This window comes from Melospiza melodia, chromosome 8, assembly GCF_035770615.1.
Source record: "Melospiza melodia melodia isolate bMelMel2 chromosome 8, bMelMel2.pri, whole genome shotgun sequence".
NCBI lineage: Eukaryota > Metazoa > Chordata > Aves > Passeriformes > Passerellidae > Melospiza > Melospiza melodia.
In genome coordinates, this window is record NC_086201.1 from 24,641,815 (window position 1) to 24,656,437 (window position 14,623).

At 39.1% G+C, this 14,623-nt stretch overlaps 1 protein-coding gene across 1 annotated transcript; it reads left to right on the forward strand.

The window, feature by feature from the left end:
- The first annotated feature begins 1,484 nt into the window (after window positions 1-1,484).
- LOC134421403 (inducible T-cell costimulator-like) lies at window positions 1,485-14,410 on the forward strand. Its single transcript, XM_063162313.1, has 6 exons — window positions 1,485-1,574; window positions 7,186-7,224; window positions 9,198-9,539; window positions 10,971-11,080; window positions 11,681-11,771; window positions 12,310-14,410. Exons 1-5 carry the CDS (start codon window positions 1,496-1,498, stop codon window positions 11,768-11,770), a joined length of 660 nt encoding a protein of 219 aa, XP_063018383.1. The 5' UTR covers window positions 1,485-1,495; the 3' UTR covers window position 11,771; window positions 12,310-14,410.
- The last annotated feature ends 213 nt before the right edge of the window (window positions 14,411-14,623 follow it).

The following is a 14,623-nucleotide window of genomic DNA, read 5'->3' on the forward strand; positions in this document are numbered from 1 at the left end:
GAGAGGGTTGGTCTGTTCTTTCAGCACTTCCCATTAGCTTTTATAGGGGATGGAAAAGATGATCCTACCTGGAACCTCAGTACATCCTAACACAGTTTATAACTTCACAGGCAAAACTCAGGAATCGGATGTATATTTTGTAGGTGTATCGTTGTTTGAACCACCATATGCTTTTGGGCTTTAGAATTAAAAGCATACTGCAGAAATCTTCTCTACTTAGAGTTATTTAATTTTGGTGCCAGAGACTCAAGCTGAAAATTTAGATCAACACCTGATTTGACTCAGTTTTACTTCTGACTGTAATTTTTAAAAAGGCATAGATTTTCAGGGATTTTGAAAGATTTGAAGAAAATAAAGCTCTGCCATTGTCCATGTGATCGGATCCTTAGCAGTAATAGTGAAAGACATTAAATCACTTTTTAAAGAAGAGTAAACCAACTTGAGAGGATTTACTTGCACAGTATAAAGTAGCAGTGAATCTGTAACACAGTCCTGTTAATTTCCAATTATTTGACCATTACAAAGACTCAACCCCAAAAGTGTCTGTCAGGCACCACTAGCAGTCCTTTGTGTTTTATCTTCATGCAATCAGAAATGCAAACTTCGTCTAATATATTAAACATGATTTAGAAGCTGGTTTTCTTGCATATTTTCTGCACTAAATTTATTATTATAGACATAAATAAGCAGCCAGAATTAAATGATTGTAGAACATGTTACAAAGGGTCCTAAAACATTCCCAGGATAAAGATGGATAACAGGCCAGCATAGAGTATGCTGCACAAAGGCAAAGAAGAGGGAAGGAGAGAACCTTTTGACCTAAGGCTCTGGGGCACTGAGTCAGATCTCCTCTCACAGAGCCACATGAAGCTTCTCATGAAACTTCAGGCAAAACAAGCCTGATCTCCAGAATGGAAGTCATGCTGCAGTGAACCTTTCAGAAGCCACAGGGCTGAGGGGATCTTTCTGCACTTTGGCCATGCTCTTCATATGAATTTCAGGACCAGGACACATGAGAGTCTCCTACCCCACTAACTAGTGGTTTCCACATAGAGCAAGAGCATTAGTTATGTAAAACCAGTTGAAACTGGTGGGGAGAAACCAGGTTGCCAGTTACAAATATGTATGTACTGTAGGTTAATATTAGTTGCTGACTATGGGCCATCTGCAGAAGTTTACTGCAGATGACTGCAGCCTCTATTGTGATAGACTTTACCAGAAACCAGTCTTTGCAAAGTGAACATCAAAAGTAATGTCAGAAAGTCTTTCATCCTCCTGTTTGTGACAGCAAACCATTAGGTAGGAAAAAAAATAAAGCATTAAACCAGGTGTTTGCAACAGCTAATGCTGACATAGCTATAACATAGTCAGGGGACAAATGTTAAATTAAAAAGTCATTCTGATTATCTTACAGTTTTTTTTTGCCAGAGCCCACAAAACCACTTCCTTTTCTACCCATGTGTTCTTCCCCATCTTCACAGCAGACAGAAGACTGATGCCTCTGTGTCAGGCAGGCATGAAGGCAGTTGCTGTAACTTTCTGTGTCCTCTGCTTTCAGTTTGAAGCCCTGTATGGTGAGTAACATTTTTGATTATTCTCCGTGCAGTAGGTGTCTCTATAGAATATAACTTAGCCAATGATGGGAGATAGTAGATGAGGCATGATAGCAAGGGGTTGGAGGAATAAAGTTAATAGAGGGTATTGGCTGTAAAAAGACTGCTCTCAACTTCAATATCACTAGAGTTGGTGGGAAGAGAATTCCTGCCAGCATAGGAATGTTTGCTCTGAAACTAAAAACTGCAAGAACATTGTTTATGTTCTTTAGCTCATCTGCTCAGTGTTACCCTTTAGCTGTTGAGATTCTAGTGCTCCAGCCAGGTTCCCTTGATGGATATAAGATCTCATAGCAGCATGATGGTGAATAATAAAGAGAAACCAAGTTATCCATATTAAACCTGCTCTCATTTGGGCAGGGAATCTTTATACAGTGAAAAATGTATATGGCATGGAAAAGTAGATGAGATCCTTTTGGTGCAGCCTTGAAACACAGAATTAAAAGGAAGCATGGAATTCCTATGCTGTGTTTGAGAAGGTGCACAGTGACAGCATGAATCTCAGTCCAGGCTTAAACATGGATGTAGCATTTAACAAGATTCAGTGTTTTATCCCAGCTGTGCAAAGTAAAATATCACAGCTTTACCTGTAACCTCTCAGAAATGCACATATTAGTGGGTCAGCATGGAAATACAGATAATAACAGATTAGGAAGAGTCTTTTTTACCACACATATTCTGTCCAACGATTTGGTATGATGCATCATATAAGATCTGAGATTTAGTGTGCACACTTACTAAACACCATTTAAATACAATCTTTTGATATTCATGCCAAGGGCTATTAAATATTTGTTTCTAAAATTCTAGTGAAAAGGGATAGAATTTAAGTACTCCTGAGTTTTCAGGAAGAACTTCAGCTTTCCCATAAATAAAAAGTAGTTTTCAGGTCTTTAGGTAATGCATTTTTGAAGGCTAACTAATATATGGATAGTCTGCTGAGTTTTCAAATAGAATGAAAAGATGGGGGAAATCACAAGAAAGAGTAATTGCAATCAGTATCTCTAAAGAGAGCTCTCCTTGGAAAGTTGTTCCTAAATTTACTAACAAAAAATGCTTTCAGTTTGGTTGCTTTCCATCTAGTCAATTTAGCATGAATACCTGACCAGCATGCTTTTACACATGACTGAAGCTATCTAGAAAGCTTTTCCTCATGGGAAGAAATAAACTGTAATTTTAAGGGTGCAAATAATCATTCTGTCTGATACCAGCATTTCTCCTTTCCTTCAAATGTGGAGGACAGGATTTGGGCAGGAGACTAGGCAAAAGAGATGGCAAGAGAAAGAGACTGCATGTAAGAAGAAATGGTATCTCTCATGTTTTTTGCCTTACAGTGTTCTCAGCATGACTTGTGACCTCTGGATCTAAATAGGTCACAGTAGGCGATATGTATGCGTGCATATGTGCATTATGATTTGATAACACAATTGTGATAAAGACATTGATCGTAAGAGCAGGCAGTGTCTCTGTTGCCCACAGAGAAACACAGGCAATGGGATTTGGAGTACAGAGCTGGAGGTAGGATTCCATAGGTCTTGAGGCCCTTGCTATGAAACTGCACATGAGCTTTGGCACACCAACATTTGCAAAGCATTATCACTCTTCACCCACTGATCTCCTGGTGTCAATACAGTAGGAAACCATGGCAATTTTTAGAAGGGCTTCTGAAATATTATCAGCACTGGTTGTTCTTTCAGTGGTATGTTTTATATGAATTTCAGCATTTCTCATCATAAGTTATACCACAGAAATAATTCAGATTAAAGATGGCTTCCTAGAATAAATTGGGCCATTACTGCTTTGCCCACAAGCACTCCTTCCCCAGTTAATCCTGGATCATGAAAGATAGAAATGTGTTAGTTTTAGGCATAGGACTAATGACACTAAATTGACAGTGTCATCTTTCAGAGTGCCTTGGAAATTTGAAATTATAGCAGCTTAAAAGCTATGTGCAGTTTCATTATGCATTTAGTATGAACAAAACAAATATGTTTGTTTTAAAGGCAGGGTCTGCGATTTCCTTGCTCATCTTCAGAGGCAAATACACAGAAGTGAAATTGTGCTTGTTCTTTTCATCAGCTAGCTAGTTTTCTGAGAGCTGGGGCAGATCATACAAACAGCAAGAAAACAAAGTAGCGTTATTCCATTCTCCTGGCCTAAACCCCAAGCTTGAAAAATGATTGAAAGTGGTTTTAAAACTTCTGTTAGGACCAAAATGTGTAACGGTGTTTACTCTGTGTCTTCAAATAGTGCTGAGTCTACCAAAGAATAACTGGAAAGCTCAAAATTGCAATCTCATTAAAATGAAAATAACACATTTTCCATTGGCATCAGTATCCAAGTACACTACCATAGAAATTCCCAAACTTCTGCCAAAAGGCTTTCCTGCTGCAGTAAAGATGAAATTGAGGTGGAAATGTACATGACTGTAAATACACTTATAAAGAAATGTACACACACACAAGCTCTCTTTCTGAGCTTAACATAACAAGATGTAGCTTTCATACACGTTAATACCTTTGATTTATATCTAAACCACAATATTTGCCTTGGCACTCTGCTTCACATCAGGTGAGCCAGGAATAACTTCTTGCAACTCCACATTGTGACACAATGGAAACAAACTAAAGATTTGTTTCCTCTTCTCAAACCTTTATATGCAAAAGAAGAATAGTTTTTTTATGAAAAATAACAAAAAGCAATCTTTCAGCCAAAACTAAGCATTTTTACTGCTGAACCAGTGAAATTCTTCTATTCAGTTTCAACAATACCATAATGTAGACTTTTATTCACATATTTTTGAGGTAGAATTAGGGACAATTAGTCAGGGAATCTCAGTATTACTGGATGTTTAAACCCCAGGTTCCTGTCTCACATCGTACTAAATGTACATTCATTCTGACTGGAGCTTGCCAAGAAACATCCCAAATGTGTCCAGCCATTAACAACAGAGTGCTACAGGTCCATATGATTACCTAGGACTGAAAGGGTGCAAGTGGGTACAGAAGCTCAGCAGTCAGGCACAGGGAAGGGGAATGAGCAACTTCTTTAATATTCAGCAAGTGCATTCAAATTAGGAGCTGATGCAGAATAGCTAGTGATTGGAAATTTATATCAGCTTTTACCCATAGTGGTCATCCATGTAGACAATTTTGTGTTTTAATCTCAGGCACTGTTAATCTAATTCTAAAATGTGCTGCTTTTATCCTATGCTAAGCACACTCTTCTCTATGGCTACTTGTTTCAGAGAAATACCAATTGCATCACATTTACCAAAATGCTCATTCAGAGAAATACTTTACTGAGAGTTCCTTGAAAACCGTCATTTTAGGCTTCTGGGTTGGAGAGAATACAAAACAATCTTTCAGCTTGACACAAGGTCACATGAAGTAATGCTTAATGACCTCTCTCTGCCCCTTTTCATTAAAAACAAGGATTAAAACCATGATCTCTGGCAAACATTTTAACCCACATGTTATGAAAGGGCAATTTCATTAGCTAACAGTGAAACGGAACTATTCTCAGAGACAAACAGAGAAAACAGATCTGAAGTTGTTACTTTAGTGCTCAGGATAGAGTGGTCCCAGGCTCCTCTGGGACATTGAAGGAATATGGCACTGCTTGACTCTGTAACTGCCCTGACAGAGTCAGCCTCTGCCTTTCCTCTCAGATGACCAGTGACAAATGTAGAGGTTTCAACTCCAGGTAGGTGCTTCTCGAAAGTATCAGATAAGTTTTTGTATTCATCAGGCTCCCTAACTTCTGCTGCACATTTGTTTTTTTCTTCCCATCCCTAAATAATTTGTTGGGTGTTTGGCCAAATTGTAAAGGCATGTGTTACTGAACTACAGGATGTTAAACTACAGAGCATTTAAAATTACCTTCATCTCAAATGCTGTTCTCACAGCAACTGTTTTCTTTCATCATGCAACATGTAAGTCATCAAGAATTATTTCTTTATTTGACCTTTGCTTTCATCTTTTCAGACTATATAAAATTTAAAGGGCTTGCACTTTCTGTCTGTGCCTTCAGTGGTTCTGGAGCTCTATTTCACTTCGGCTTGGCAAGCTGTGTGTTTTCTCTGTGTCTTCACACCAGTGGTACAAGATGCTAAACACCTTGTCTGGTATCATATACTTAAGTAATAGTCCTGAGAGAAGTACAGATATTAGAACTGTCACAGAATTAGATAAGGGTGCTGACTCTGCACAGTAAACCAGGAAGAATTTGATGACTAGGGATATGGTAAATCAGTCAAGGAGGGATAACAGTTTTTACTGCTCTCTAACTGAGCATTGCAAAATGTCTTCCAAAAGTCCATTAGCTTCTGTGTCACACTAAAGGTATCTGAAATGAATATCATCCATTCAGTGTCCTTGCCAATGGCAGTAACTGTGGAGCAAGAATCCAAAAAAGAAAAAAGCATGAACCCTAAAAGACTGAAAGAGTTGAGATCAAACAAAGGTATCCAAAAGAGAATGATCCTATGTTCCTGTGCATTTAGAGGTTAATGTCAAAGATAACAGATGCCTTGGAAAAAAAAGATTTTTTATACCATGCAATCAGTGCAATACCTGGCACACCTGGGGGTCTACTCTATGTGGGTCTATCTAGACTGCTGTGTACCTATAACATGAATAGGACAGATCACCAAAGTCCTTAAGTATTTGCCCTATATTTCCTTAGTGTCATAAAATCCTGATGTAGATATATTTAGTTCTAAGCAGCATCTGAAGAACTTAGTCAGACTATCAGAAAAAAGAAATAGTGGCTAGAAATTTTTTTCTTTTTATCTGTCTGAGCATTTAGTTTTAGGGCCCTGCAAAAAGGAAAATTCCAAATGAAACACTACCAAACTCTGCTATGTTGCCAGTACTGACATACAAATCGAAGTATTACCATAGTGTGTGGTGATGGAGGCAGCGGTTTAAAAAATAAAACCAGAACAATTATTAAAAATGTGTCTGTATTCTGTAAGGAAGATCACCTATGAACAAAAGAGAAAAAGTTGCTGTTGGAAAAGGAACAAAACCATTTGCATTGCTTGAATGTTCTCTTGATGTATGTTTTGGAACATGATCCAGATAATTATAAGATGCTTTGGTGATGTGTCAAGCAGTGGGGGAAGCAGAACAAACATTGATGGAAATGAGTACTTTAGTCTGGGAGTATAATGTTGGGTTATTGCAAAATCAGGACTCATGAAAAATCAAATATATACTTTTTTATTTCACACAGATTTCTTCAGTATCTTGGTGAAAGAGTTTTACTTTCATGTCAGTTCTATTCCTGAAGTACACATATTACTTTGCAAAGGTGTTTTAAGAATTTGTGAATGTTATATGTATGATCAATATAAATTCTTGTCTTGAGCATTTTCTTTCTCCTTTGATTTTTATATTTCATTCTTTTATCATATCATATGACTTTAGAGTGTAGCGCAGAAAGGATCAGATAGGATAATGATACAAATTATAAAATAACTTCAGCATCTTAACACTGCATGGTTAACCCTCTGTTCTTGCATTGCTCTTCTTAAATTTTAAACAGAAAACAACTTTGTATTTTTCAGGAGTTGACAGCTGCTCATCATGTGCATGCAAAAATATAGGTAAGATGCATTTGCCTAATTTGGTTTACAGTTCTAAATGCCTTTCTACATCAGAAAATACTGCCCTTAAAGAAAAAAATTGTCATTTTTTTACTGCACATTTTAACATATTTCTGTTTGATGGAGTTTTCTGTGCTATTGGTTGCTGACTTTACAAAGTCAAGCTGTGAGGTAGCAGGATGTCTTTGGTCACTTCTGCTTCTTTCCTTTTCCAAGAAGTTTGTAAAATGAGAGTCACACAACATCTGAGAGCTTTTCATAGAGATTTTGGGAGGGTCAGATGTGATTTCTGGATTGCATGTGGGTGCCTGCACACAGTAACATTTATCCTCTATGTCTTTTATTATCTGAGCAATAATGGTACCATAGCCATCTAAGTAATTAGGTTGAAACTTTATGTCATGTCTCAAATCACTATCTATTCCACAAAGGAAAGTCAGGTCCTGTGGCTAAGGCAGTCACGCAGGAGCTTGGGATTCACATCCCATTTTAAATTTCCAGCTACATCATCAAACTAGCTGGGTCACCAGGCCCAGAGAGTGGTGGTGAATAGTTACATCCAGCTGGTGACTGCTTACAAGTGGGGTTCCCCAGGGCTCAGTTTTGGGGCCAGTTCTGTTTAATATCTTTATCAATGACCTCTATGATGGTCATTGGGGGTCATAATAACTTTGAGACAGCACCAAGTTAGGTGGAAGTGTTAGGTGGGAGTACAGGAAGGCTCTGGACAGGCTGGGTCAATGGTTCAAGACCAATTGAATGAGGTTCAACAAGGCCAAGTGCCGAGTCCTGCACTTGGGTCACAACAACCCAGGCTGCCCGACAAGGCGGGGGAAGAGTGTCTGGAAAGCTGCCTGGTAAAGGTCCTGAGGGTGCTAGCCAGCAGCCAGCTGAACATGAGCCAGTTTGTGCCCAAGTGGCCAAGAAAGCCAGTGGCATCCTGGCCTCTGTCAATTACTTTCTGGCCAGGAAGATCAGGCCAATGACTGTCACCCTGTACTTGACACTGGTGAATCCTCAAATCCTGTGTCCAGTTTTGGGTCCCTCACTATAGGAAAGACATTGAGGTGTTGGAGTGGGTCCAGAGGAGGCAACAGAGCTGAGGAAAGGAGGGTCTGAGGGAGTTGGGTTTGTTTAGCCTGAAAGAAAGGAGGGTCAGGGTAGAACTTGCCATTTTCTACACCGACCTGAAAGGAGGCTGCAGCAAGGTAGGGTTCAGTCTCTTCTCCTAAGTAGCAAGTGACAAGACAAGAGGAAATGGCCTCAAGTTGCACGAGGAGAGATTTGTACTGGATATTAGGAAAAATTTCTTCACTGAAAGAGCAGTCAAGAATTGAAACAGGCTGCTCGGAGAAGTGGTAGAGTCGTCCCCCCTGGGGGAATTTAAAAGACATGTTGGTGTGGCACTTAGGGACATGGTTTGGTGGTGGACTTGGCAATACTGGGCTAATGCTTGGACTTCTTGATCTTAAGGGTCTTTTCTAATCTAAATGATTTTATAATTGTTTAGTAGGGTATAGATTACAAACCATAAACCACAGATAATTATTATTATATAATCTTTGTCCCACTTGTTTTATCTATGGACAGGACAATGTGACACTGAGGCAGGGATTATATGTTTATACAGTGTTTGGTCCAGGGGGGCATTAAACAATATCTAGTAACAGAAATTATAAATAATATGAGTAACTTCACCATTTAATAGCTTTAGTAGTAAGTAATATTATCAAGCTCACTGATCTAATGCTAACAGTAATCTCTCCAGCCTTAGAGCAGATAACAGACCAGGTCTCATTTATTTTATCAGTAATGTCTGGCACAACCAGAGTAATGCAGTAGCTAGGCCTTTCTGAGTACCTGCATGCCTTAAATTACAATCACATGGTTCATTTTTTTTTAAATGAGTTTCTTAGCACTTTAAGGATTCTTTTCATTGCTATGTGTGTAACTAATTGTTTTCATGTCTTCAGATCAGGCTCATGTCTCTGACGACCAGGTGATGGTGGAATTTGAAAATGGAAACTTCCATTTCACATTCCCCAACCCCAAAAATGTGAGTGAATTCAGCATGACCCTCTTCAGAGGGCATGAAAAAAAGACGGAAATCTGTGCATTCCATTTGAGCCAAGAGAGAGTTATCTCCAAGAGTAATGTCACCTACTGTCAGACACACAATTCAAGCAGCAGCACCACTTTCATTCTTAAAAATCTGGAGAGGAAACATATTGATGTTTATACATACTGCCTGGAGATATTCTTACCCCCTCCTTACATAGAGTGCTGTCTGAAAGAAACGTATTTGTATGTCCAAGGTAAGTTTAGTTCTCTACTCCCCTCACCTCAGTTTACTGATTAGTAGACACTGTGTATAGCTGTGCTGAAGTGAAGAATAGGACTAGAGTTCACACAACTAATGACCAGGCAGCTTAAAACTACTTAGCAGGGGGGGCTGGTAACAGTGGAGCTGTGTTGGCACACTGCTCAGCACGTTCTCTCCATATTGATTCATATTCTTGTGCAGGTTTTGCAGGCCATGCTGAGCTTTGAGTGGTGGCACCCAAGTTAGCTTGATTACAGCTTCTAGAGTACTGCAGTCTCTCCTTTGCCTGCAATTTCTCTTGTCCATTTTAAAGTTGCTGAGTATAAATATTAAGGTTAGGTCTAGTAAGTGGGGAAAAAATCCATTCTGAGAGACATGTTCAAAAGCCTAGGACTAAAGAAAATCAATTGTAAAATATCCATACTAGTAGTGGTATATGGAACTCTTGGATGCCATTGAGGTGTGAAGAAGATGGTGTTTACCTCTGTGAAGACCTTCAGCTTTAGAGCCCTTTTAGAGCAGAAGTGATCCACAGCTGTTGAGAATTTTTGGCTGTTTACTGAGAAGGGCTTGGACTAACTCCAGAAGACTAACTGCCCAGCTTTTAATTTTGACCTGGCTTTCATTCAGTGGCTCTTAGTATACTAAACTGAAAGAGGTAATGGTGGTTTTGCTCACACCAATTCTTGGTTCTGCATACAGTTCAGTTGCAGCATGGTACTGCCTGTTGTCCTTCCCTTGCTTTCTTTTCCTCTCTCCCAACACCAGCAATAAACAAAGAAGCTGAAATGCTACAGCAATTATGTGCTTTAGTCAAGTTGTATCTCAATCCTCTCTCTATTTAAAAAGCTTCTCAGAATCAAGCTGTGACATTTGGTTTTGTCTGCAGTGTCCATTTCCACTTGCATGGCTAGCCAGACGCTCAGAACTTTTTCTAAATGTTTCATACCCTGTCATATTTTCACGCAGATCTGGGCAAGGGCAATCTTGAGTACCCCAGCTTGCTTCCCTATCCAAAGTCTACCCTTCTTTGGACCAGGCTGCCCTTAAAATCACTTGTGGTACTTACTACATATAAGCTTAAACCTTGTTCAGATCTGAAACACCATGTTGGAGGTTGGGATTTTTCTGTTTTTTAAAATTTTCTTTCTCAGCATGCTCTCAAGCCTAGCTTGGTTTCTTTTCAGTCCACACTTTCAGTGCTGTGTACCAACAGTTTCCCCTTTCTTTCTGAAAAAATGCCATCTTCTGCTTCCTACTGAATACACTTTTCCAAGGTGACAATTCATCTCAACAAAATCCTTCTTCAGAGTTCACTTTTGCTAATCTATTAATATGAAGAGAGAGAAGAATTGAAGTTATCTGTAGAAGGCAAAAAAGAAAAATATCAGTAATGACTTTTATTTTGTCTCCCCATCTTCAGATAAGGAGGACTGCTTTTCACTTGGACGCATGCCATGGATTATTATCTGCGTGATCATTTTTGCCATTTCCTGTGTCTGCTGTGTTGTGGCCTGTTGCTTAAGGAACAAGGTAAGCAAACATATGAGATAATGCAGAACCCTTCTTCCAAAGGTCGTGGATGGGGAATTCGATTTAATGAGATTTAGAGAGTGGGACACGCACATACTCATTCAGCAGTGCTGTGGTTTTTGACAAAAAGACTGACTTGTTTATTTATCACTGGAATTCAAGTCATTGATGACAGTAGCTCAGATTTCATTTTTCTAAGACTGAATTGTTTCTTGATTTAAAGGCTTTGAACCAAAGGAAAGAGGAGAAATGCTGCACAGGTCAGCAAAATATTTTTGTAAGCAGTTCACCCAATAGGTTTCTTTAAGAAGGGGAAACAATTATCAGTGGAGAAATTCCACCACTGTTCTGCTGCAAACCACTTAGATTTTACACAGGAAAGAATAAAGACCAAGGACATTAGCTATTCTTTTGGGCAATGTGTGTTTTTAATTTTCAGTTTGTTTTATTCCAAGTTTTCTGTGTGAGTTTGACATGTCCATTCTGACATTAATGTTCCCACTGAAAACAGAGTAACTGCCCTACTTAATGAACAAAGGCAGGAGTGGCAAAGGTAAGTGATCACAAAATAAATTAATGGCATTTTCTCTCTGTTGGCAGAATCAGACGTGTGAATCCAACTCTCTTGAGTACAACAGTGAATACATGCCCATGGCAGCAGTGAATGCAGCTAAAAAACCAAGAATCTGAGGTTGTGTTAAGCCCGGCTGTACCTCTGCTTGTGTCTGCTGCAAGGCTTTCTCTGGGAGGGGAAGAGCGGCTTGCTGTGTCTGCCACTGATTCTGGGTGGGTGCCTGCATGCCTGGGTGGGATTGTAACAATAGCTTGTTAATGGAGATCGTGCTGCCACCTTGCAAGAAGACAAAAGTAAAAGCAAAATATCTGGAAACCTTTCGAATCATAGTGGTGGACTGGTTCCTAGAAATGCCAGTGCTTCATATCTGTGCAAAGCAATGATCTTACGCATGAGGAAGAGATGCAAAACTGTTCTGTTCAGATTCTTGAGCTGATGCCTGGTACCAAAAAATCTCTTGGGGAAGTGATTTACTAGATTTATGAGTGTTACTGGCTACGGGCAAATATTCTGCAGAGAATGAGGAGCTTCCTTAACTACTTAAGCCCTACAGAAGCTACTACACAAGCAGTTCTGGATACAGAACAGAAGCAGAATTTGGACTTATTCAGACATACGAATGCTGCACAAAACTGATTCTCCATTTCTATTCTAGGTATAAGTTGCCTGCTGCATGGAAATTTTGGAATCAGTTTTCCAGCTACTTGGACAATGGGAAATTAGCATTCCCCTATCTTTCCCAGCCTCCCTGAGCTCTCATGACGGCCCTGTGCTCAGTCATGTGACACCCACTGTAGTACTGTTCTGAGATGTGTTTTGCTCTAGTCTTGTTTGTGAACTGGAACCCCGCTTGATCCACTGACTCACAGATGTGAAATGATAACAAGTTAAAGATGTCAGCTTTTAGTTGAAGAAAATGTAAGATTCCCGTAGTGCTGCTACAGAAAGAACTTTTATTTTCTAGTCTCCTTTATGATAAACTTTCCACTGGAGACAAAAAAAAGACTACCTCCAAAGCCAACCCTTGTGGTACAGCCATACTGCCATGTATTGCACATGCCCTTTTGTTAGGGTTAGTTTAGCAGGGGAACAAAACCTGAGACAGCAGAGACTTCTCTGTGAGACTGTCTCAGTTATGTGCATCTGCATTTTTTGTATTTGTGCTGTCAATACATCTTTGCCATTCACACCTTGGGGCTCCTCTTATTTAACGAAATCCTGAATGCTTTTACTAACAGAGGAATGTATTACAAAATGGATATATTGTAAGGCTGCAATTGCTCCTTAGGTCAGTTCAAACCTACAATATCTGTGTCTAAACTAGAGGCACAACCTCTCCTTTTTGTGTCTTGCAGCATGAACAAAACACAGTCCCTATGATCAGGATATTCATGAACTCTTCATTGCAATTATCTTCCTCTTGCCATTTGACATGAAACCTTTACAACTTCCCCAGAGAGTTCAGGGGTTACTTGACCTGCCTCAAATTGCTCAGAGCCTGTGATATGAATGAAATGTTCAATCCTTCATGCTCCATGTGAGATGCATCAAAACTCTGATTATAAATGGCCAGCTGTGAATCCAGCCTGCATATCTTGCCAGACACATTTGTGCTGCTGGAATCAGAGTGGTACATTGGTTCTAAACCTCTCTACAATACATCAGGAAACCCCAAATATTAGTCAGAGTATGCTATTGAGGGAGATAAACAGCCTGCTTTTCTGGCACACAGAAGGCTGGTTTCAAATTTGATAGGACAAATGGGGACAAGGAGGAAATAAGCTGGTACATCAAGAAAAGGGTTTTCCTCAACAAACACCTGGATAGACAGAAGTATTGTAGAGAGAAGGTGCAAACTGCAAACTGTGACTCTGAAAATGAGTAAAGCATCAAATCAGGCAGGGACTGCCAATTACACAGCCCGGCTGAGCTAACCAGCTCCTAGGCAGAGATGGAGAGGGCAACCCTGGTGTATTGGGTCACATTACATTTTCTCCCACCATTCTTTGACAAATTACTTGACCTCACCAGCAAACTAAGCTTGCCTCTGTATGTCCATAAATACATTGATTTCATGATTTATAAAAAATATTGATGACATTACTGTGTTTGAAAATTATTGGTGAAAATAGCTAACATCTACTACCTATGAGAAGAACTGCATGCAAGATCTTATTAAGAGTGGAGAGTCTTATCCTCTGAAACCTTTCACCAGACTGAGAAGGAAATTCAAGAAATAAAGAGTTTCTGAAAAAAGGAAAAACTTGAGGTTTGCCTTAGGATGCAGCTGGATAAACAACAAATGATGGAAGTCTGAACAAAGCAGTTCAAACATCCTGCACTGGAGAGATAGATGATTTATATTCATTATAACAAAGCTTGTGGAAGTTTCAGGTTCCATTACTCCTTTCTTTTTGGAAAAAGATATTTTTATTCTTAATAAAACAGTTTTTTAATTATGCCATATGTGTCCATAAGAACCTTCATGCATGCATGCATGTCGTGCGAAAGAATTAATCTCAGTAAAATCCACAGCACAATGGGGAGAGAGTGCAGGGCAGTTGATCCCTGTGTAGCATATTAGTGGATAACAGGAAAAGGACTTTGGAAAAAAAAAATTAAAAACTGTAAACCAAAAATTTGGACCTGTTTCTAGATAGTGACATAATGACATTGTTTGCATGTGTTTATTTCCTATTATTTTAATGAGAAAGTGTTTTTTCGTTCTGTCCCATATCTTCTTTCTTTCCTTTAATCCCTTATGCAGTATGCTTATAATGTCCCAGATTATTTTGGGACATTTTTCAATTTCTTTCTGCCATTTCCCAATACCTCCAAATCAAAAGGAGCTGGAAGAAGATAAAGGATGACAAACTAAGAAAAAAAAGAAAAAACTATGTAAAAATATCATGAACCAAGTCTGTAGACTGTGTGACAAGAAAGGACTAAAATAAAAGAAAATAAAAAAT